This window comes from Neomonachus schauinslandi, chromosome 4 (genome assembly GCF_002201575.2).
Source record: "Neomonachus schauinslandi chromosome 4, ASM220157v2, whole genome shotgun sequence".
In the NCBI taxonomy this organism is placed as follows: Eukaryota; Metazoa; Chordata; class Mammalia; order Carnivora; family Phocidae; genus Neomonachus; species Neomonachus schauinslandi.
The window spans coordinates 70,971,226-70,996,552 of record NC_058406.1 but is presented as its reverse complement, the minus strand read 5'-3'; the positions used below and the strand labels follow the sequence as shown (position 1 = coordinate 70,996,552).

Here is a 25,327-nt window from a genome sequence, read left to right as displayed (position 1 = left end):
CCTATGTTTTCTTCTGAAAGCTTTATTGTTTTACCTTTCATATTTCAATCTGTAATCCATCTTGAATAGATTTTGCTTAGGAGATAAGAATTTTTTTTCATATGGATATCTAACTGACCTGTCAACATTTATTGAAAATCAAATCCATTTCTCGCTGTACTGCAGTGTCACCTGTGTCATGAGTCAGATAAACTAGATGTCATAACTCAGATACGTAGTTTCCGTTTGAACTCTACTGTTTCATTGTTCAGTTCTTCTGTCTTCGCACCAATACCACTCTGTCTTCCAGCTCTGTTCTTCAAGATGCTTTAGCCGTCCTTGGTCCTTCTTATTTCAATGCAAATTATAAAGTCAGCTTGTTGATGTCTACCTAAAAAATTAAATGTTGGGATTTTTGATTGGGATTGTGTTGAACTTCTAGATCTATATGGATTAGTTTGGGAGAGATGACTGACATCTTTACTATTGGTGAATTTGTATATCCTTCCACTTATTTAGAAGTTTTAGAAAAATCTCTCAGTAATGTTTTCATAGTTTTCAATTAAATGCCTTGCACGTATTTTGTTAGGCCTCGGTGTTTGATTTTTTTTGATGCTCTTACCAATAGTATTATTTTTTAAATTTCATTTTTATATATTTGTTGTGATATAGCAGTAGAGTTCCTTTTTATATACTTACCTTATACTCAGATATATTGATGAAATTTAATTATAATAGTTTATATGTTCTTTGGGATTTTCTTTGAAGTCCAGAATTGCAGTGCCTCCAGCTTTGCTTTCTTTTTCAAGATTGCTTTGGCTATTTGGGGTCTTTTGTGGTTCCATACAAATTTTGGGATTATTCTAGCTCTGTGAAAAATGCTCTTGCTATTTTGATAGGGATTACATTAAATGTATACATTGCTGGGGTGCCTGGGTGGCTCAGTTGGTTAAGCAACTGCCTTCGGCTCAGGTCATGATCCTGGAGTCCCTGGATCGAGTCCCGCATCGGGCTCCCTGCTCCTCAGGGAGTCTGCTTCTCCCTCTGACCCTCCCCCCTCTCATGTGCTCTCTCTCATTCTCTCTCTCTCAAATAAATAAAATCTTAAAAAAAAAAAATAAATGTATACATTGCTTTGGGTAGTACTGACATTTTAACAATATTTGTTCTTCCAGTCCATGAGCATGGAATGTCTTTCCATTTCTTTGTGTCATCTTCAATTTCTTTCATCAGTGTTTTATGTTTTCGGATTACAGGTCTTTCACTTCTTTGGTTAGTTTTATTCCTAGGTATCTTACTGTTTTTGATGCAAATGTAAATGGGATCGATTCTTTAATTTCACTTTCTGCTGCTTCATTATTGGGGTATAGAAATGCAACAGATTTCTGTACATTCATTTTCTATCCTGCGACTACTGAATTCATGTATCTGAGCAATTTTTGGTGGTCTTTGTTTTCTGTATAGAGTATCATGTCATCTACAAATATTGAAAAGTTTTATTTCTTCCTTGCCGATTTGGATGCCTTTTATTTCTTTTTGTTGTCTGATTGCTGAGGCTAGGCCTTCCAGTACTATGTTGAATAACAGTGGTGAGGATGGACATTCCTTTCTTGTTCCTGACCATAAAGGAAAAGCTCTTAGTTTTTCAGCATTAGGATGGCCTTTATTATGTTGAGGAATGTTCCTTCTAAACCTACTTTGTTGAGGGTTTTTATCATGAATGTATGTTGTACTTTGTCAAATGCTTTTTCTGCATTTATTGAAATGATCATATGGTTCTTTAATTAATGTGCTGTATCACAGTGATTGATTTGTGAATATTGAACCACCATTGCAACCCAGGAATAATTTCCACTTGATCGTGGTGGATGATTTTTTTAATGTATTTTTGGATTCAGTTTGCTAGTATTTTATTGAGAAATTTGCATCCATGTTCATCAGGGATATTGGCCTGTAGTTCTCTTTTTTAGTGGAGTCTGTCTGGTTTTGGATCAGGGTAATTCTGGCCCCACAGAAAAAGAGTTTGAAAGTTTTCCTTCCTCTTCTATTTTTTGGAATAGTGTGAGAAAAATAAGTATTAACTCTTCTTTACTCTTCTTTAAGTGTTTGGTAGAATTCACCTATGAAGCCATCTGGTCCAGGACTTCTGTTTGTTGGGAGTTTTTTTTTTATTACTGATTCAGTTTCTTTGCTAGTTATTGGTCTGTTCAAGTTTTCTATTTTTTCCTGTTTCAATTTTGGTAGTTTCTAGGAATTTGTCCATTTTTTCCAGATTGTCCAATTTGTTGGCATATAGTTTTTCTTAATATTCTCTTAAAGTTTGTATTTTTGTGGTTTCAGTGGTTGTCCTCTTTTACTTTGGATTTTGTTTGAGTCTTTTTTTTTTTAGTTTCTATATCATTTATTTCTGCTCTAATCTTTATTATTTCCTTCCTTCTGTTGGCTTTTGGCCTCATTTGTTGTTCTTTTTCTAGCTCCTTCAGGTGTAAGGTTAGGTTGTTTATTTGGGATTTTTCTTCGTAAGGTAAGCATGTGTTGCTGTATACTCCCCTCTTGTTTTATGTTCCTTTTTCTCTCCTTTGATTCCTCTTTTTTTATTATTTATTTATTTGACAGAGAGAGACACAGTGAGAGAGGGAACACAAGCAGGGGAAGTAGGAGAGGGAGAAGTAGGCTTCCTGCTGAGCAGGGAGCCTGATGCGGGGCTTGATCCCAGGACTCTGGGATCATGACCTGAGCCGAAGGCAGAAGCTTAATGACTGAGCCACCCAGGTGCCCCGCCCCCCTTGATTCCTCTTCTATATCAATCAGATGTCTTTTTTTTTTTTCCCCAAATTTCCTTCTATTAAAAGTAAAGATGACTTATTTTTTGCCAGGGAGGGTCTACCTTTTTTCTATAAGCAGATTAAGTGCCTTAATGCAATCAGCTAATGGGAGACTGGATTACTGTTTTGATAAGACATAGTCTCCTTCCGGCCGCCCCTTTTCCAGTGGCTTATCTTTTTTGGAATTTGAACTGAGAGTGTGAGGGTCTTTCCTTCTTAAGCATTGATGGACTGCAGGTAATTCTGCTCTGTTCTTCACAGGTTTTCAGGTTAAGATTTTAGCAAATTACCCCAAACAGGCCTCAGAATTCAGGAAGTGGCTTGATGAGGAAACGTACTGTGTATTCACCACTCTTCAGTCTCCGTTGTTTCCCTCCATTTTCCACCCACCACCAAAAGCTCTTCTGCTTTCTCTGACCCCCAGAAGCAGTCTTCTCCCAGGGGCCAAGCCTGAATTCCCAGCTTCTAGCCATGGCCACCATTGGCAACTGCCCCTCAGAAAACATAGCTGCCAAATGCCGAACATCAAAGATGATTAAGACCTATTTCCTTCTCATACAGCAGAGTTTCCTGACCTTTTTAAAACCACGACACATACGGAAAATAATATATATATTTATTACATTATTTATTTATATATAAATATATATATATGTCAAACTGTAGTAAATAAGAGGAGGATTCTTATAGCCATAAATTTCTGGCCCAGAGGTCTAGCCAACATAGGTCTTGACCAGATCACTCCACTTTACAAGTTGAGAAGATCAGTACTTTCACATTTGTAACCCATTTGTGGCACTGATTTAGACCTTTTGCCTTAATAAATTTGTTCCTCTTTTCTGAGATTCTGAATATTTTCTCATGCCCTTTGGGGGAGAACTGGTACTAACTCTAGATGCCTTTTGGATCTGAGATGATAATGTAGGTGTGCCAGAATCCCTTCCTCAGTCTGGGTCTCTATTCCATGGCTCATCTAGACTCCTTAATAGCCTGTTATTTGGAAGCAGAAATTAGTTAGCCTGTTTACCACCTCAGTTTCTCTTCTGTTCTTTTTCTATTACAAATCTTCCTCATTCAGAGGAACACATAATTTCCATTGTTTGGGGTGCAGTGTAGTTTGGCTTTGAAATAGCTGAGATAAAATTATCATTTGCAATGGGAAAATGACTGAAACAAAATGATATGTGTGGTTGAGTTTATGCTTATTTGTTGTTTTATTAACTTTTTACATTCTAAGTCTGTGGATAACTTCATATTTTAGTTGATAAATGCAGATCCTCTGCAGTTCCAGAAAATCTCTTGGTTTCTAAAAAATGTAAACTTATGTCTACTTCACAAACAAATGTTTTATTTCATTTATAAATAGTTGAACCAGTAATAAGCTGAAAATTTACTATGATACTTAGCTGAGGAATGATGTGGAAGATTATTAGAATGTATTCACACATTAGAGTTCAGTTGAGTCTTTGTGATATTCTTTATGGTATGGTAAATATGTAGAGAGAAACATAGCCTATAATTATGGCATTCATTCCTGCTAGGATTACATTATAATTGGACAGTGTAATCACTGTAAATACACAGCTTAAGGTAACCGGAATGGCCAGGACAACAATATTCCCTAAGCTGGCTTACGGTCATCAGGTTGCTGCTGGTGACAGGGGCCTTGTAAATGGAACACAGCAGAACTGTTTAATGACACTAGGCCATCGGAGATGGTAAAGCCTGTGGCTGCCATAGTGAAACTTTATGAGGCGGCAGCACTTCCTAATCCTAGAAAGTTCATAAATGAATTAGCAAACCCCCAATTGTTAAAGGCAAAAGGATCCGGTTATGATTCTCTAACTGCTAATAATGAGGCCATTCTGTCATTCCATATTTCGTTTCATGATTTTGAGATTCCCAAGTAGAGACATTTTAACTAAAATAAACAAGTAATCAAGTTAACTGTCATATGTTACTGATTAGTAAATTGATAACAGCGTACAGAACCAAGATAAATGGTAAGATGGGCTAAAGCACATTTAATGTTTAATGATTATTAAGGCAATGGAAAAGAGTATAAGTAGAGTGTTTAAACTCTAGTTCTCAATTTAAGCATTTGTATCTATCAGTATAAGCTTTATAGTTTTCCAGCTGCTTACACACATATATATATATATTTAAATGGAGAAGCTTTTATTCATTAACACAGAGCCTAACACATTGTTATATTGCAATGCAGAATAAAGCTCCAAAAAAAGTAACAGAATGAAAAGGAAGAGCAAGATGTGGCTCTAGATAAAGAGTTCAACAAGTCAGACTCTGAAACAGGCACTCGGATGGAATGGCCTAACCCTAACCCCAGGTTACTGTTACCCCCACCCCCACCCTGTTATGCCCCAAAATAGTCAAAAGGAAACGGTCACAAGCTCACAATTGTTTAGTTCTCACCAATGTTAACAAAGAAAAACAAAATAAACCAAGAAGTACTTGAGGGGGTGCCTCAAGATATTCAGTCAGTAGGGGGAGAATCTCTGTTTCTCGCCTTTCAGTTTGTTAGTTACACATGGCACGGCAGAGGTGGTGGTGGTGGTAGCTGAAGCCCTGGTACCCTTAGCAGCAGACACAACATTCAGAGCCAGGAGAAGAGGGATGGGTTTCATGCCAAGCAGACTGGAGACACCAGGGGCGGTCGGAAGAGGGTTGGGGAGGCTGGAGGGTGCGTCAGAGGTCCCCGCTGCGGCGAGCGAGGGGGTGGTGGTGGAGGAAGAAGAAGAAGAAGAAGGGGTGGAGAGTTGGGAGAGGTTGATGCTAAGGTGATCAGGGATCGTGAGGGAGGCTACGTGGGAGGAGGGTTTAGGGTTTTCTAAACTGACATTGATTAGATATTGAGCCAGGCTAACACTGGCAGCAGATCCAGTGATGGTAACCTGCCTATCAATAGATCCTTCCACTGGGTTCGCAGTTTTCATCTGCGCCCCAGACATCTGACGGATCTCATTGATTTTGGCGCCTTGACGCCCGATTATGCAGCCAACCAAATCATTTGGAAGGGTGAGTTCATGAGAAGTAGTCTGAGCAGATGCATCCAAACCACTGAATCTGGTGTTTCCATGCGTCATGGGAAAATGAGACTGTCGCGTTGCCAACTGATGCAGCTTGGTCAAATCTGGCTGTGGAACGGCACACTGTCCTTGAATGGTATACGCTTGACCACCTGCAAAGATGACTGAAGAACTGTTCGGCTTGGGCCGGTACGGGATGGTCACGCCCTTTGGGGGGGACTCCAGCATGACCACGCAGATCTGTTTCACACACTCAGTGATGGATTGCGGAATGCCAGCAATAGTGATGGCCCGCTCACTTGAGTTGGGGAGCATATCCCCTGCCACCTGGACCTGAGCCCCTGTACTCTCTCGTATTTCTTTGATCTTGCAACCACCTTTCCCGATGAGAGAGCCACACTGACTAGCAGGGACCACCTGCCTCAGGGTAACTGGGGCTCTACTGGCAGCTGTACTACTGGTCATAGAGCTGCTGATGGCCTCTTCCAGTTTGTCAGTGATCATAGCGAAGGCTTTGAAGATGGCGTTAGTGGCCAGCCAAAGTGATAATTCTCTCAGGACAATTCCCTTCTGAGATGTTGATACGAGCACCAGTGTCCTCACGCATCTTCTTAACGGATTCTCCTTTCTTTCCGATGATACTGCCAACTTCCTTTCCATGCATAAGTAGCCGGAGGTGAGAGTGACATTTAATCCACCTTCGGTCACACCGATGTCCATGTCGAGCAGTGTTCTGGGGAGCTGGACTTTAAGTGGTCAAGTCTGGTCACTGGTGGGGGTGAGAGCCAAAAACTGCAGGCGGAGGCGACGGAGTGGGCGGGAAGAGGAAGGGCAGAACAACGGGGGTGGGGGGGGGGGGGGTGGGAATGCGAGGCCTTGGGTGGGGGGGGGGGGGGGGGGGGGGGGGGGGGGAATGCGAGGCCTTGGGTGGGCGGAGGAAGAGGAGGAAGAAGGGGGAAAGCGACCCCGGGGCGGATGGAGGCCACAGGCTGCAGCTGCTCCGGCTGCTGCCTCTGCTGGTCTGGGAGCTCACATATTTCATTATAAAATTATTTCCAAGAATTTTGGATTTTTTTGTATAGATCAAGAATTGTTAGCTCCTTATTAGTGATCACTTTTATCTTCTATTTAGTCACATTCCTAATGAATTCTGTTAGTATTTCGGTTGATACTCTTGCCTTTTTAAATAGGCAGTATAAGATTGTAATTAACAATATTAATAGTTAACATTGTACTTTCTTAAAGCATTATTTTTGTTTAAAATGTCTTTTTACAAATAATTTATGCATATCGGGATCCAAAAAAATTCACATATTGCATTTGGTAGACGTGTCTCTTGAATCTTTAATAGTTGCCCATCCTTTATTTTCCATGACATTTATTTATGGGATAAATTGGATCATTTGCCCTACAGAATTTCTTACAGTCTTTATTTGACTGATTACATCCTCATGGCATTATTTAACATGTTTCTACATCTTCTGTATTTCATGTAAACCAGTAGTTAGGTTCAAAATCTTGATTGAATTCAGTTTTAAATCTTTTTGGCAAGAATACATCATAGGTGTACTGTAAACTTTCAGTTGCATCACATTAGGAGTAATGTATTGTCTGCTTGTCCTATTATCATTAACATTAAAATGAGTCAGTGGATTCTGAAGATATCAAACTGATGCTTTAATTAAAAAGAATTATGTCAACACTTAGCAAATGCGTTGAAGTAGTCATTGATAATCCTTGCCAAGATCCATTATTTCACTAGGGAATCTTAAAATGGTGGTTTTCTAATTCTGTTATTCTTCTGCATTTATTCATTATCACTTTTCTAAATTTTGTAAATTTCCTTGTTTTGTCTGTTTTGTCATATATTAATGCTGATGCATGTTAAAGTCTCCCACTGCATGTGTGTTTCTGCCCATTTTTCCTCCTACAAGTATTATTTTTATTCCACATACCTTGATGCTATTACTTGGATATTATCTACTCCTTTCAGAAGATATCTGAGACTATTCACTTTTAAGCTTTTGTGGGTAGTCACAAAGTTGATGACTTATGTATTACAAATTATACTACTTAAGTAGACTTCATTATTTTATGCCTTTTTCCTTGAATTATATAAGTATTGCTACCTCTAGATACCTTTTCTTCATATTTGCCTGATAATTTGTGCCTATTTCACTATTTTTGTTTCAGTGCCTTTTCATGGAGATAGGAGTTTGCTACTTTCTCCCTTTCCCAGTCCTTGATAATTTTGTCTAGGATAATTTAGTCTGGAAATAAAGCCGTTTGCTGGTTTTATAATAGTACAATATAAATATTACTTTAAAATAAAAATTAATGTCATAGCCATGTGTAAAATAATCATTTAAATTTCTATTTCTTATCTTTATCTTATTTCATGGGGTACACACCTAGCCTGGGAACCCTGAAACTGGTAGTTAAAGCATGTTAGGAGACCTCAAAATTACTATAAAAAAGATGAGGAAGATGGCCTTTTCTTTTGTTAACAGGTCAACTATTACTTAATAAGGAATATGAGGTTTCTTGATTTTTCAGATAGAATTTATTTTATTTTTTTTTAAAGATTTTGTTTATTTTTCAGAGAGAGAGAGAGAGCACAAACAGGGGAAACAGGGAGTGGCAGGCAGAGGGAGAAGCAGACTCCCCGCTGAGCAAGAGCCCAATGTGGGGCTCCATGTGGGGCTCGATGTGGGGCTCGATCCCAGGACCTGGGATCATGACCTGAGCCAGAGTCAGCCACTTAACCGACTGAGCCACCCAGGAGTCCCATTTCAGTTAGATTTTAAAGAGCGCTATGACACAAAACAGTATGTTATCATTTCAGTTTTCTTGTTTGGTCTTAAGATGATAATTCCAGATCTAGGTCGGGTCTATTTTGAAAGTTGTTCATATTCTATGTGAAGATACTTTTCAAGTTTCAGTCAAGACAAATCTTTTTTCATGACTTATTTTTCGTTTTCTTCAGTGATTTTTGATCTAATAAGGTTTTCAACTTAATTTTATCATTAATAACTTAATTATGAAGTTAATGTTTATTTAAAAGCAAATTCAAATGGTACAAAGGAATATGATGTAAAAAGTATTACTTCAGCTGCTTCTCACCCCAGATACCACTCCCCAGAGTAGCCACTGGTAATAGTTGCCTATTTAAAATGCTTAACCTTTAAAAGAAAGCCTAATTCTTTAACTTTAAATAATTTAGTCCAAGGAAGAAATGGTATCTGGTTCTTTTATAAATAACAAGAATTGATTTTAAATACTTTTAAATTTTAGTAGCCCACAAAGCTAGAGATACTGAACAACATTGAAAATGTTTGTTAATGCTGAAATGGCCAAGTAAACATTTTTCTGTAATTTATTTTCCATTGTCTGTTTTGAGTAAAAGCATAAGCTACTCTTTTTCAAAGGATGTTTTTCTATATTCAAATAGGTATAGCAAATTTCCACTATTCATGTAAAATCAATATATAATTTTAGTGATTTCAGTTCTATTTAAAAATGAAAGTATGGTTTATCAGGGGCATTTTGTTTTTCATCTTAATGCAGTCCTTTTACGGCCATACATTCCAGTATCCAAGTTTTAAAGTAGTTTGTATACACCCAACATGCAAGGCCATGACTTTAATCATTTCCTCACCAGAACTTCAATTATGCCAAGCACTTTTTAATTATCCTGCAGCCCACAAGTCTATTCTTAGTAAAAAGTCTGACTTGTACAGAGGCAGTATATTCCTCTGTGGCAAAATTCAACTCACCACTTTGTAACCCCACCCATGAAAAAGCCCTGTGAATTAAAAGCTACTAAATTAAGTGTGTATTTTTAACAGCTTCAATTTTCAAGTCAATTTTGGCATAAAAGTTGAAGACATTTTTTTTGAAGTACAAAAATGCTATGTTGGCATTTCATGGTATTTTCAGAATGCAGTTTGTTTTTTGGGTTGTCTCCTTTACAAAGTTAGTTTCTTATAACATCAGTTTTTTTTTTTTCTAAAGGGAATGTGTTTAATCATTTGCCCTATCACTTTTTATTTTTATGTTACTTAAAGAAAAAAATTCTGAACCAAGAAGAGTGATAGAAAAAGAACTTATATGTGAGGACAGATCTGTAGGGTAGTGGGTGAAGGTTTGGGGCACAGTGGGTGGCAGGAGAAGCATTGAGCTGAAGTGTAGCTGGGCTTAGCATTTCATGCACAGATTAAAACCTGTAACGCAAATCCTGAAATTAAGAGAAAGTAAACTACATAAAATTATTGTGGTGTTTTACTCTTTTTACTTCCTAGTAATGGAAAATCTATCCCAGTGAATGCAAATAAAATACAAAGTCATTCTAGGAAATGCTTGTATAAGGTTAATGTTTATAAGAGATGCTAAATACCTAATACTATATATTATGTTAACTCAAAAAATAGTTCATAAGAACCTCTTACATGTAAATCCCTGTACTTCTTTTATGTTATAACGTAGCTCCAGTAATTTGCTGCCTCATGATCCACCTTAGGAAATGCTGCACCGTTCAAAATCTGAGCTTAGGAAATATGGGCTCCATCAACACAGTTTTCCTTGTTTTTCTTTGCCTTCATCTACTATAGAGACTGGACTATCTAAACCCTCAATTCACTAGCTTGGTTTTCGGCTAAAAGTTGCATGTTGAGATTCTGACCAATGAGGTGTAAGGGGAAGGTCACTGGTGCCACATGGTGTCTTTCTGCCAGGGGGTCTGCAAGTGCTGTTGTCATCACTGAGAGTGGTAGAGCTGAAGGTGAGAAGCAGCCTGGGTCCTTGAAGGTATCCTTGACCACAATACTAGTTGTGGACTGCCTACTCTGGGACTTCTTTGGCATGAAATAAACAAACCTCTTCTTATTTAAATCACCTTTCACTGGGGTTCCTGTTACTCTTAGCCACATCCATTACTAACTGGCTCAGGGAAAAAATTAATTTGTCAATAAACATGATAGTGGTTTTCACAGTCCACATTGGGGTAGCCAGTCTCCAAGGTGGCCCACAAGGATCCCCATCTCCTTCACACCCTCGTGTAGTTACCTCCCACACTGTCCCAGGGTTGGTTTGTGTGACCAATAGAATGTGGCTTCTAAACCCTGTGACACTGTAAAAATTAGATTAAAAATTTAACAGTAACTCTAAAACTACTTATATTGTCTTTTTTATGGAATGTCACATTTTTCTTTTTATATGACATATTTTCTGGTCAATTATAATATATATCCTTTATTACAATGAGAAAATTTAAAACATTTTAAAAATTAATTTCTGAAAACCGCTTATATAATACTATATACCAGGTTCTTTTCTGTGCTCTTTAACTTCATTAACTCACTTTTTTTTCTTCAAATGACTTCTTGAGATATTATTTCAACCACTTGGCATTTAGAGAAATTGAAGCAGAGAGGTTTAAAGTCCTGCCCAAGGCTACACACCTAGGAGGTAGAAGAGCTGGGATTTGACCCTAATTAGGTTGCTTCCAGCACTGGTAATCACCTGCAGGAAAATCACCTGCAATTCTACTAACCAAAAAAAAAAACCAAAAAAACCAAAACAAACAAAAAACAAAAAACAACCCAGCCTCCTTTCTATAGATATGTATATACATTCCTAGTATGTAGGTTGCTTACTTTTTTAGCATAACAAGTCAGTTCCTGCTTTCATCCACAGGAAAATCACCTGCAATTCTACTAACCAAAAAAAACAAACAAAAACAACCAACAAACAAAAAACAAAAAAACCCAGCCTCCTTTCTATAGATATGTATATTCGTAGTGTGTAAGTTGTTTACTTTTTTAGCATAACAAGTCAGTTCCTGCTTTCATCCACAGCTCCTTAAGTATCATTGTTCCTCTGCTTTGGGGGCATATATGAGAATGCTGACTGTGATCTGTATTCTGCTGGTGTAGCCAGCTCTATCCATCAGGTCCACCAACAGAGCAAAAGTAGTACAGAAAAGTGGTTACGCATATGTTGAAAGGATTGAAGGACCAAAAAAGGGAAGGTGTATTTACCTAAAGATTAGTCACTGCTGGAGGCCACTACCATGCCCAAGATGGGAGAAGCAGAAAGGCAGATGCTTTGCCCAGACCCCACAGCCTGTGTGCTCCTGAGGCTGCCGGAGCCCAACTGCTGCTGATTTATAGGAAGCAGGGAGTTCTGCAGCATTGGAAATGAGGCTAGGCAGACTTATTACATCCTACAATTCTGCAACCTTTGGTGAAGCCTTTTATTGCACCGTGCAAGCCATCAGGGTTATGTTTCAATCACAATACCTGAGAGGCTAACTTTACAATAACCGCATCGACCATCCTACACTTCCTTGGCTATGTCCTTAGAAGCTTTTCTAAGGTTCTTGGCTTGGATGGAAAGAAAATGATAGTTAAATTAAAAAAAAAAAAAATCCTACCAATGTTACACGGGTCCAGGAATCCTATTGTCCATGTTGCCTGCTGGGGGCTCAGATTTGCCTGAGGCTGCCATGTTTGTCGGAGCTACCTCCAGAAGGGCAGTCCTCCTCGTTCCCAGTTTCTGCCATTGTCTCCCGTTGGCAGATTCTCTCTGCAAGACAGAATCTCTCTCTGGGAGTATGGAAAAGACTGGAGTATGCAGACTTCTAGCTCCCTGCCATGGGGGAGAAACAGAAGGGTAGAAAAGGAGTTGAGGGCTAGTGGCCAACGAGCAGACCAGTCTTAAAAACATTGACATTCCCCTTGACATGTTTTCCTTCCCTTAACACATTTTCCATGTTGTTAAATATTCCACAATTAATGGCTGCATCATATTCTCTATTAATTATTACTGCTCTGGTCAAGTTTATTTGTTGTCTTAGTGTTAATTTTCCTCATTTTCTTTGAAATTTTAGTTTTAAGGCTTATTGTGTGTGGGAGTTTCCATCTTCCTCTCCTCCAAAGGCTCCTAGTCTATCAGTTTTTTGGTTGCCTCTACCATCTCTAGCAAGGCATGGTCTTAGCTGGTGGCTCCAGCTTCTGTCCCTTGGTGAGTGGAGATAGATTCAGTCATTGAGCTGGCAAAGGGTAACACCGTCCTTCCTTCCAGCTTTCATAAGAACACCTGGCTCTGTCAGCTCACACAAGTCCAACTATGGGCTGCAGGCTTCAGCTCCTGCATATTGCTGCAGATTATCTATTACGCTGCTTTTGAATCTATGACTTTTCTTTATATAAAAACACCTATCATTGCTATGTTTACAGTAGTGGGAGGAATGTAAAGCATGAATGCTTAGTGTCATAGTAATGACAAATCTGTCTTAATACATTTAGTTGATATGCTAGGTTTTTTAGGTAAATAATCATATTACCCAAGCATAATGAGAACTGGAACCACCATTTAATCAGTACTTAATACATGGTGGGTACACTGCTGTGTGCTTTATCTATGTGTTAGGACTTGGAAATGGGCAAAGATTACAGTAGAGTGCTTTTGGTAGGGTGCTGGGTATTGTCCAGGAGACCCTCAGATTATCCCATTGCAGGAATTTGCACCATTTTTTTTAAATTTAATTTTATTATGTTATGTTAGTAACCATTCATTACATCATTAGTTTTTGATGTAGTGTTCCGTGATTCATTGCGTATAACACCCAGTGCTCCATGCAATACGTGCCCTCTTTAATACCCATCACCAGGCGAACCCATCCTCCCACCCCCTCCCCTCTAGAACCCTCAGTTTGTTTCTTATACTCCATAGTTTCTCATGGTTCCTCTCTCCCTCTGATTTCCCCCAATGGGAGTTCTATCTTTTTTTTTTTTATTCTTATGTTAATCCCCATACATTACATCATTAGTTTTAGATGAAGTGTTCCATGATTCATTGTTTGTGCATAACACCCAGTGCTCCATGCAGAACGTGCCCTCCTCAATACCCATCACCAGGCTAACCCATCCTCCCACCCCCCTCCCCTCTAGAACCCTCAGTTTGTTTTTCAGAGTCCATCGTCTCTCATGGTTCGTCTACCCCTCCGATTTCCCCCCCTTCATTTCTTCCCCTCCTGCTACCTTCTTCTTCTTCTTCTTTTTTTTTTTCTTAACATATATTGCATTATTTGTTTCAGAGGTACAGATCTGAGATTCAACAGTCTTGCAAAATTCACAGCGCTTACCAGAGCACATACCCTCCCTAGTGTCTATCACCCAGTCACCCCATCCCTCCCACCCCACCCCCCACTCCAGCAACCCTCAGTTTTTTTCCTGCAATTAAGAATTCCTCATATCAGTGAGGTCATATGATACATGTCTTTCTCTGTTTGACTTATTTCGCTCAGCATAACACCCTCCAGTTCCATCCACGTCGTTGCAAATGGCAAGATCTCATTCCTTTTGATGGCTGCATAATATTCCATTGTATATATATACCACATCTTCTTTATCCATTCATCTGTCGATGGACATCTTGGCTCTTTCCATAGTTTGGCTATTGTGGACATTGCTGCTATAAACATTGGGGTGCACGTACCCTTTTGGATCCCTACTTTTGTATCTTTGGGGTAAATACCCAGTAGTGCAATTGCTGGATCATATGGTAGCTCTATTTTCAACTTTTTGAGGAACCTCCATACTGTTTTCCACAGTGGCTGCACCAGCTTGCATTCCCACCAGCAGTGTAGGGGGGTTCCCCTTTCTCCGCATCCCCACCAACATCTGTCATTTCCTGACTTGTTAATTTTAGCCATTCTGACTGGTGTGAGGTGGTATCTCACTGAGGTTTTGATTTGGATTTCCCTGATGCTGAGCGATGTTGAGCACTTTTTCATGTGTCTGTTGGCCATTTGGATGTCTTCTTTGGAAAAATGTCTGTTCATGTCTTCTGCCCATTTCTTGATTGGATTCTTTGTTCTTTGGGTGTTGAGTTTGATGAGTTCTTCATAGATTTTGGATACTAGCCCTTTATCTGATATGTCATTTGCAAATATCTTCTCCCATTCTGTCGGTTGTCTTTTGGTTTTGTTGACTGTTTCCTTTGCTTTGCAAAAGCTTTTTATCTTGATGAAGTCCCAATAGTTCATTTTTGCCCTTGCTTCCCTTGCCTTTGGCGATGTTTCTAGGAAGAAGTTGCTTTGGCTGAGGTCAAAGAGGTTGCTGCCTGTGTTCTCCTTTAGGATTTTGATGGACTCCTGTCTCACATTGAGGTCTTTCAACCATTTGGAGTCTATTTTTGTGTGTGGTGTAAGGAAATGGTCCAGTTTCATTCTTCTGCATGTGGCTATCCAATTTTCCCAACACCATTTGTTGAAGAGACTGTCTTTTCTCCATTGGACATTCTTTCCTGCTTTGTCAAAGATGAGTTGACCATAGAGTTGAGGGTCCATTTCTGGGCTCTCTATTCTGTTCCATTGATCTATGTGTCTGTTTTTGTGCCAGTACCATACTGTCTTGATGATGACAGCTTTGTAATAGAGCTGGAAGTCCGGAATTGTGATGCCGCCGGCTTTGCTTTTCTTTTTCAACATTCCTCTGGCTATGCGGGGTCTTTTCTGGTTCCATACAAATTTTAGGATTATTTGTTCCATTTCTTTGAAAAAAGTGGATGGTATTTTGATGGGGATTGCATTGAATGTGTAGATTGCTGTAGGTAGCACTGACATCTTCACAATATTTTTTCTTCCAATCCATGAGCATGGAACATTTTTCCATTTCTTTGTGTCTTCCTCAATTTCTTTCATGAGTATTTTATAGTTTTCTGAGTACAGATCCTTTGTCTCTTTGGTTAGATTTATTCCTAGGTATCTTATGGTTTTGGGTGCAGTTGTAAATGGGATCGACTCCTTAATTTCTCTTTCTTCTGTCTTGTTGTTGGTGTAGAGAAATGCAACTGATTTCTGTGCATTGATTTTATATCCTGCCACTTTACTGAATTCCTGTATGAGTTCTAGCAGTTTTGGGGTGGAGTCTTTGGGGTTTTCCACATAAAGTATCATATCATCTGCAAAGAGTGAGAGTTTGACTTCTTCTTTGCCAATTTGGATGCCTTTTATTTCTTTTTGTTGCCTGATTGCTGTGGCTAGGACTTCTAATACTATGTTGAATAGCAGTGGTGATAGTGGACATCCCTGCCGCGTTCCTGACCTTAGGGGGAAAGCTCTCAGTTTTTCCCATTGAGAATGATATTTGCTGTAGGTTTTTCATAGATGGCTTTTATGATATTGAGGTATGTACCCTCTATGCCTATACTCTGAAGAGTTTTGATCAAGAAAGGATGCTGTACTTTGTCAAAAGCTTTTTCTGCATCTATTGAGAGGATCATATGATTCTTGTTCTTTCTTTTGTTAATGTATTGTATCACATTGATTGATTTGCGGATGTTGAACCAACCTTGCAGCCCAGGGATAAATCCCACTTGGTCCTGGTGAATAATCCTTTTAATGTACTGTTGGATCCTTTTGGCTAGTATTTTGGTGAGAATTTTTGCATCCATGTTCATCAGGGATATTGGTCTGTAATTCTCCTTTTTGATGGGGTCTTTGTCTGGTTTGGGGATCAAGGTAATGCTGGCCTCATAAAATGAATTTGGAAGTTTTCCTTCCACTTCTATTTTTTGGAACAGTTTCAGAAGAATAGGTATTAATTCTTCTTTAAATGTTTGGTAGAATTCCCCTGGGAAGCCATCTGGCCCTGGGCTTTTGTTTTTTGGGAGATTTTTGATGACTGCTTCAATTTCCTTAGTGGTTATAGGTCTGTTCAGGTTTTCTATTTCTTCCTGGTTCAGTTTTGGTAGTTGATACATCTCTAGGAATGCATCCATTTCTTCCAGGTTACCTAATTTGCTGGCATAGAGTTGCTCCTAATATGTTCTTATAATTGTTTGTATTTCTTTGGTGTTGGTTGTGATCTCTCCTCTTTCATTCATGATTTTGTTGATTTGGGTCAGTTCTCTTTTCTTTTTGATAAGTCTGGCCAGGGGTTTATCAATCTTGTTAATTCTTTCAAAGAACCAGCTCCTAGTTTCGTTGATCTGTTCTACTGTTCTTTTGGTTTCTATTTCATTGATTTCTGCTCTGATCTTTATTATTTCTCTGCTCCTGCTGGGTTTAGGCTTTATTTGCTGTTCTTTCTCCAGCTCCTTTAGGTGTAGGGTTAGGTTGTTACTTGAGACCTTTCTTGTTTCTTGAGAAAGGCTTGTATTGCTATATATTTTCCTCTTGGGACTGCCTTTGCTGCATCCCAAAGATTTTGAATAGTTGTGTTTTCATTTTCATTGGTTTCCATGAATTTTTTAAATTCTTCTTTAATTTCCTGGTTGACCCATTCATTCTTCAGTAGGATGCTCTTTAGCCTCCATGTATTTGAGTTCTTTCCGACTTTCCTCTTGTGATTGAGTTCTAGGTTCAAAGCATTGTGGTCTGAAAATAGGCAGGGAATGATCCCAATCTTTTGGTACCAGTTGAGACCTGATTTGTGACCTAGGATGTGATCTATTCTGGAGAATGTTCCATGGGGACTAGAGAAGAATGTGTATTCCGTTGCTTTGGGATAGAATGTTCTGAATATGTCTGTGAAGTCCATTTGGTCCAGTGTGTCATTTAAAGTCTTTATTTCCTTGTTGATCTTTTGCTTAGACGATCTGTCCATTTCAGTGAGGGGGGTGTTAAAGTCCCCCACTATTATTGTATTGTTGTCGATGTGTTTCTTTGCTTTTGTTATTAATTGGCTTATATAATTGGCTGCTCCCATGTTAGGGGCATAGATATTTGCAATTGTTAGATCTTCTTATTGGATAGACCCTTTAAGTAGGATATAGTGTCCTTCCTCATCTCTTACTACAGTCTTTGGTTTAAAATCTAATTTGTCTGATATAAGGATTGCCACCCCAGCTTTCGTTTGGTGTCCATTAACATGGTAAATGGTTTTCCACCCCCTCACTTTCAATCTGGGGCTGTCTTTGGGTCTAAAATGAGTCTCTTGCAGACAGCATATCAATGGGTCTTGTTTTTTAATCCAGTCTGATAGCCTGTGTCTTTTGATTGGGGCATGTGGCCCATTTACATTCAGGGTAACTATTGAAAGATAGGAATTTAGTGCCATTGTATTGCCTGTAAGGTGACTGTTACCGTATATTGTCTGTGTTCCTTTCTGGTCTATGTTGCTTTTAGGCTCTCTTTTTGCTTAGAGGACCCCTTTCAAGATTTCTTGTAGGGCTGGTTTTGTGTTTGCAAATTCCTTTAGTTTTTGTTTGACCTGGAAGCTTTTTATCTCTCCTTCAATTTTCAATGACAGCCTAGCTGGATAGAGTATTCTTGGCTGCATATTTTTCTCATTTAGTGCTCTGAATATATCCTGCCATCCTTTCTGGCCTGCCAGGTCTCTGTGGATAGGTCTGTTGCCAATCTAATGTTTCTACCATTGTAGGTTACACATCTCTTCTCCCAAGCTGCTTTCAGGATTTTCTCTTTGTCTATGAGACTCGTAAGTTTTACTATTAGATGTTGGGGTGTTGACCTATTTTTATTGATTTTGAGAGGGGTTCTCTGTGCTTCCTGGATTTTGATGCCTGTTTCCTTCCCCAAATTAGAGAAGTTCTCTGCTATAATTTGCTCCATTATACCTTCTGCCCCCTTCTCTCTTTCTTCTTCTTCTGGGATCCCAATTATTCTAATGTTGTTTCGTCTTATGGTATCGCTTATCTCTCGAATTCTGCCCTCATGATCCAGTAGTTGTTTATCTCTCTTTTTCTCAGCTTCTTTATTTTCCATCATTTGGTCTTCTATATCACTGATTCTCTCTTCTGCCTCATTTATCCTAGCAGTTAGCGCCCCCATATTTGATTGCACCTCATTAATAGCCTTTTTGATTTCTACTTGGTTGGATTTTAGTTCTTTTACTTCTCCAGAAAGGGTTTCTCTAATAACTTCCATATTTTTTTCAAGCCCAGCTAGTATCTTTAAAGTGATGATTCTGAACTCTAGATCTGACATCGTACTAATGTCCGTATTGAATAGGTCCCTGGCAGTCGGTACTACCTCTTGTTCTTTTTGTTGAGGTGATTTTTTCCATCTTGTCATTTTGTGCAGAGGAGAATAGATTAATGAGAGAACAAAATGCTAGCAGAGTAACAATGTCCCCAGAAAATATACTCTAAACAAATCAGAAAAGACCTGAAGCAGTGGGAAAAGAAAGGGAAAGAGAGAAAAAAGAAAAAGAAAAAAAAGCAAAAGAAAAAGATAAAGATAAAAACAAACAAAAACAAACAAAACAAAACAACAACAACAACAAAAAACAGAATGTGATCAAATATGATCAGGCTGGTATATAGATCAGTGCCACACACTAGATTTGGGGTGTATTTTGGTCTGTTAGAAGAAAGTGCCTCCCAAAATTTTAAAGAAAGAAAAACTTATATATGTACAAAAATAAGGGTTGATATGATGAAGGTATGGAATATGACTGTAAAGATGGAAATTATAAAAAATTTTATAAAAGGAATTGATAAGAAGTTGTTTGACAAAAGAAAGAAGAGGATTTAAAAAAAGAAAAAAGAAAAAAAAAGGGAGAGAATGTGATCAGGCAGGGGAGTAGAAAAAACCATATAAGAGATTTAGGGTATATTTTGATCTGTTAGAAGAAACTATCTCAAAATTTTAAAGAGAGAACAACTTATATATATATGCCAAAAATACGGGTAACTACTATGAAGGGATAGAATATGACTCTAAAAATGAAAAATAAAAATGTTTTTTTAAAAAAGGGATTGATAAGATGTTGGTTGAAAAAGGGAAAAAGAAAAATTAAAAAAAAAAAAGACAGTTAAAAAAAAATTAACTTTGAACTACTAAAGAATCATGGTAAAAAAGCCATGAATTCTATGTGTAGTATTCCCCTAGCACTGGAGTTCTGCCATTCTCTCTCTCTTTTTTTTTTTTTAATGAGAGACAGAGAGCATGAGAGGGAGGAGGGTCAGAGGGAGAAGCAGACTCCCTGCCGAGTAGGGAGCCCGATGTGGGACTCGATCCCGGGACTCCAGGATCATGACCTGAGCCGAAGGCAGTCGCTTAACCAACTGAGCCACCCAGGCATCCGAGTTCTGCTGTTCTCATTGATCGGTAAACTTGGTCTTGGCTGGCTGTTCTCGCTGATCTTCTGGGGAAGGGGCCTGTTGCCGTGGTTTCCAAATGTCTTTGCTGCAGGCGCAAGTGCCCCGCCCTTGCCCGGTCCAGGCTAAGTAATCTGCTGGGGTTGCTCTCCGGAGCTTTTGTTCCCTGCAAGCTTTCAGTACAGCTTTGGAGGCGGAGAGTGAAAATGGCGGCCTCCCAATCTCCGCCCCGGAGGAGCTGAGAACTCGGGGCCCCGCTCCTCAGTGAGCCCCCGGAGAAAAGCCATCAGTCACTCCCGTCTCCCCAGTCTCCCTGATCTCTGGCCACACTCCATGCCCACCCGGCCTGTGACCGCGCGTAGAGATAGAAATCTCTGGCACCCGACCCCGTGTGGAGTCTCCAAACCCAGCAGATCCCTGCGGTGCACTCCCGCGCAGCTCCTCCCGGGGGAGGAAGGTGAGTCTCCCCGGATCTGCCGCTTGTTGGGTCCCTGCTGGAGGAGCAGTGGCCCGACTGTGCCGCCGATCACGGTTTATGGCAACCCCGAGCTGAGAGCCCGCGTCTGGGCTCCGCCTCTGCAGCCGGCTTCCCTGCTCCGTTACCTGGGAGCTCTGCCACACTCAGGCACCCCCGGTCTTTCTGTGACCCCAAGGGTCCTGAGACCACACTGTCCCGCAAGGGTTCCACCCCCCGCTTAGCCACTGGAGCGACGTCCCTCAGCGGAGCAGAGTTCTAAAAGTTCCAATTTTGTGCTCCGCGGCTCTATCACTTGCTGGTAGCGGCCGACGGAGGCCCCTCCCCCGCCGTCTATCCTCCCGAATATTGCCTCGGATTCACTACTCTGCACGTCCTACCTTCCAGAAAGTGGTTGCTTTTCTGTTCAGAGAGTTTTTGCTATTCTTTTCTTCAATCTGTTGAGTTCGTAGGTGTTCAGAATGGTTTGATTCCTATCTAGCTGAATTCCTGAGAGGAGACGAAATCCAGGTCTCCTACTCCTCCGCCATCTTGCTCCGCCCCCCTGCAGGAATTTGCACCTTTAATTGACTTTCTTTTGACTAGATTATTTTACAACTCTGTAAGGATAGCTGTCAAATTGTAAAAAACAAATAGCAACGCAAATAATTCCAGTTCATACCAATGCAAATGAATTTTGACTGGAGATTGTAAAGCTTTGTAAGTCAAATTCTCATTTGAACACATCTTACCATCGTATCAGTTCCCTCAGTAATTAAAGAGTTGAGTAAAATCTTTGGTACATGTCCGTTTTATATTTGTGTAGGAGTCATGATTTTACTTTTCTGAAAATTATACTTTAGCATACATAGTATCTTCCAATCTTCATAACCTGAGAAATAGGTATTATTCATATTTAATAGAGGACAAAACTTGAGATCAAATGGCTTCCCAGCTCAATGTCAAATTAACTAGTAAGTGGCCAAGCTGGGATTTAAATACCCAGTTTTGCTACCTTTAAGATCTCTGCTCTTATAGTTTATTGCTTGCCTTGGAGAAATTCCATTTGCTCACAAATTTTTTTTTCAAAAATATATTAACACCAGCAAAACAATAACTAATATTTATTGTTTACCATGCACCAAACTAAATGTTTATATAGATTAACTCATTTAATAGATGAAAAAACTGAGCTTAAAGAGGTTCAATAACTTGCTCACGGTTTTCCATGCTATTTCTAGTTTTTTCCTTCTTTCTAATTCCGTAGTTCTCAGCACTAGCTGAACATCATAATTATCTACGGAGCTCTTAAAAATCAATTTATCAGAGTTTCTTAAAAGTTTCCTAGCTGGTTCTAATATATAGAATCATTATGTAAGTGAGACCATTTAACACCTTGCTTCCCTCAATAGCTGATACTTAGACAAACTGTAGCCCCTGTGTTTGCTTTTTTTTTGCCTGATATAGCTTGGGAAGGGAAGTGGGGCTGAGAGCTATGTTATCTTGAAGTTTGAGTGTCTAGAAGTGTCCAGAGTTTAAATAAAAGCATTTGAAAAATTGAGGTCAGCTGAAAGTCAAATCATAACAGGAGCATAGCACATTGAAAAACCTCTCACTGCTAAGTAAATGACTTTTGCATTGATTCACCAAATCAGTAAGATCTGCCTTGTAGTGCCAACCAATAATACTATGAAAGTCAGTATTTGCTTAGGAAATGCACTCTTTCTGTGATTTAGAAAATTATTTGGATGGCCTATTAATATTTTTTACAAAGTTACAGATGCAGACAGGGTGGCTTAAAAGCCATTCGCACTCTTGCATTCTTGCCTTTCTACATAATGGCTTGAAAGCTAAAATAATCACCTTTTTTTTTAAGATTTTATTTATTTATTTGACAGAGAGAGACACAGTGAGAGAGGGAACACAAGCAGGGGGAGTGGCAGAGGGAGAAGCAGCCTTCCCGCCGAGCAGGGAGCCCGATGCGGGGCTCGATCCCAGGACCCTGGGACCATGACCTGAGCCGAAGGCAGACGCTTAACGACTGAGCCACCCAGGCACCCTCACCTTTTTTTTTTATGATTGATTTATTTATTTGAGAGAGAGCGTGGAGCCCATCATGGGGCTTGATCTCCCGACCCATGAGATCATGACCTGAGCCAAAACCAAAAGTTGAACATTTAACCAACTGAGCCCTCTGGGAACCCCTAAAATACTCACCTTTCTAACAGTCTTTCCACTAGAGGTGACCATGCGACCCAATTCTAGCCAGTAATATGTAAGTCATTATATGAAACTTTGAAACAGCTTTTTCAGGGGGATAAAGTACGCTGCCGTGGCCCTGACGGGAGGTGAGGCTTGAGGGGGTACAGCAGCCACCTCGTGACCATGTGGGCAAAAGCCACACGCCAGGTGTGGTGGAGCAGAAGGACAGGACTGACTGGGTTTTCGGTGATATGGAGCTCCAGCTCTTGACAGCGTTACGCTGGACATTTTATTACATGAAAGAATTAGCCCCTTAATTATTCAATCCACTTTCAGTTGTTGTTGTTGTTGTTGCCGCTTGCAGCTGAAGTTAGTGTCCTAATGAATACATTTGCATTGGAAGTAATAATGCATTTTTTTGGTCATTTTATCTGAAAAACCATAGGCAAACAAAAGTTTCTGAAAGCAGAGTAATGCTCAGTCAGCTTAACTCAATCCAGTAGGGAATCTATTACAGGATCTCCTAAATTAGATTTTTTTTTTCATTTCTTAAAAATTAGTCATGTATAGTGTTGTCTCCATACCCTAATTAGTTTCCATTCTTATCTCAAATTAACTGATAAGTTCTAACTAAAAATATATATTGTTAAATTAATTAAACAAGGGGGCAATTAGACTGAGCTGGTTCAAATACCTTAGCAGCCTGGTGTAAGCAAATTAAAACTTAAGCCTAGAAATGCCTCAAGGTTAAGAAATCAAAACCTGAAGACAACCAATCACAAACAACCAGCTAGGCTTTTCCAAATAAAGCAATGCTTCAGCTAGAGCCAGTCAAATAATTTCCTTGCTTTCCTTCTACCTCTTCACTATTAAAGTCTTGCCCATAGCTCCTGTCAGGGGAGAACTCCTGCTAATCATTTCCAGTTTGGTGCTACCCAATTAGAATAAATTTTTGTTCAAATAAATTCTTTTTTTTTTTAAAATAAATTCTTAGCATTTTTAATATGCCTCAGTTTATCTTTTAACAATACCCAGAACTTATCTAAATCCAACTCCTATTTTTTTCTCTGTAATAGTAAAACATTATAAAACCTAGCACTTAGTAGTTACCATCTTTCTTCTCTTAGATTCAATCATAATACAAAAATCTGGAAACGGAATCAATTTAATGTTTGGTGACATAAAACTCTCAGGTAACTTAGGGCTTTACGCATCTCACCATGAGAAACATGGATCAAACTAATAATGTGACCTGTTTTGTTGGATCTTCTTACTGCTTTTTTTTTTTTTTAAACTTTTCATATACTTTCTTGGTGATTGTTTGGCCCAGTCCTCAGATAGTCTGTTCATATTTCAGACTACTAATAGGGTAAAGTCTTTGTTATTTCATGTAACTGAAAAATAAACAGATATCTAGATTAAATCTAGGATATTTAGTTTCAAATAGTTTTTAGACATTCAGAAAAAATACTATAATTCATCTATATGATTTTTTAGATAATATAGTACAGCATACTTAATTCTAAAATTTTTCTGAACATAACAATCTTTTTAATTTTTTTTAAAATAATTCAGAGTGTGTAGTCTTTCCTGCCCAACAGAGCTTAGGTTTTGAGGGGAAAAAAATGGTGGGTGGGTAGGGGAGAAGCAAAGATGCATACAAATCATTTTACTATTTTCTTTTTTTAGTTTTATTGAGCTATAATTGACAAAATTGTAAGATATGTAAAGTGTACTGCATGATTTGATATATGTATACATTGTGGAAGGATTCCTCTCTAGTTAACACATCCATCACCTCACATATTTATCTTTTTTGTGCACGTGAAAACACTTAAGTTCTATTCTCTTAGCAAATTTCAGCTATATGATGCCACGTTAGCAACTATAATCACCATTTAATACATCAGATGCTCAGACATTACTGATCTTACACCTGAAAATTTGAGAAAGTTTTATAATTGTTATGTCAACAATTTCAGCCTTTTCATAGGAAGAAAGAATTTACTTCTCAAAACGAGTAAATTGTTAACGTAAAACTCATCTTGAGTAATGCAAGTAACCCATCCTTTTCTACATGGATTGTCCTAATTATCTTTATGATTAATGGAGAGAAACACAACCATTACAATTTTCTCAAAGGAGATGAAAATGCTGTGGGTAGGTGTTTTGGAATGAACATGTCATTTCCTCATAAGAGCTTTATTGAACATGTTTACTAATGTCTTGCACCAATGGAACTTTCTATCTGTCCGAATCTATGATCCCATTCAATTTGGGTTGACAAAATCAGTGCTTCCAGCGGGGACTGTTCGTAAGATTTCACTCCACCCAATGCAGAAATGTTTTCCTTGATAACGGAGCTCTGGAATTCCTTTGGCATCGTCTCATGGTATGAGGTTTACACACATACTGAGCCATTTGTCACAAGGTACCTTGATAAAGAGAACAATTCTCATGTATTACTTTTAATTTTTGAGCGTATATTACTGCCATTCTAAGACTTTAGGTATTCCCAGGAAAACAGGCACAAAGCACTTTGTTGTACTGAACCCCTTTTGGTCAGCAGAGAAGGAGCCAGGAGCAGTAATCCACAGAAAGAGCCTGAACTGGGAATGGGCAGACAGGACAAGGACAAGGTCCTAGAGGAGTAAGAGTCTCAGCCTTAATTCTAGTAAAATTTGGCCATGAGTATTCAATCAGGTGAATGGAACACAGCATGTGGGGAACCTACTTCACAGACAGAACAG

At 39.0% G+C, this 25,327-nt stretch overlaps 1 protein-coding gene across 1 annotated transcript in view; it reads right to left on the bottom strand.

Moving 5' to 3' along the window:
* Positions 1–5,302: 5,302 nt before the first annotated feature.
* LOC110580648 (poly(rC)-binding protein 2-like) overlaps positions 5,303–25,327 on the bottom strand; it is a 95,244-nt gene continuing 75,219 nt past the window's right edge. Inside the window, 2 exon segments of the mRNA XM_044914337.1 lie at positions 5,303–6,383; positions 6,385–6,597. Of these exon segments, the coding sequence (XP_044770272.1) occupies positions 5,303–6,383; positions 6,385–6,597 (1,294 nt within the window).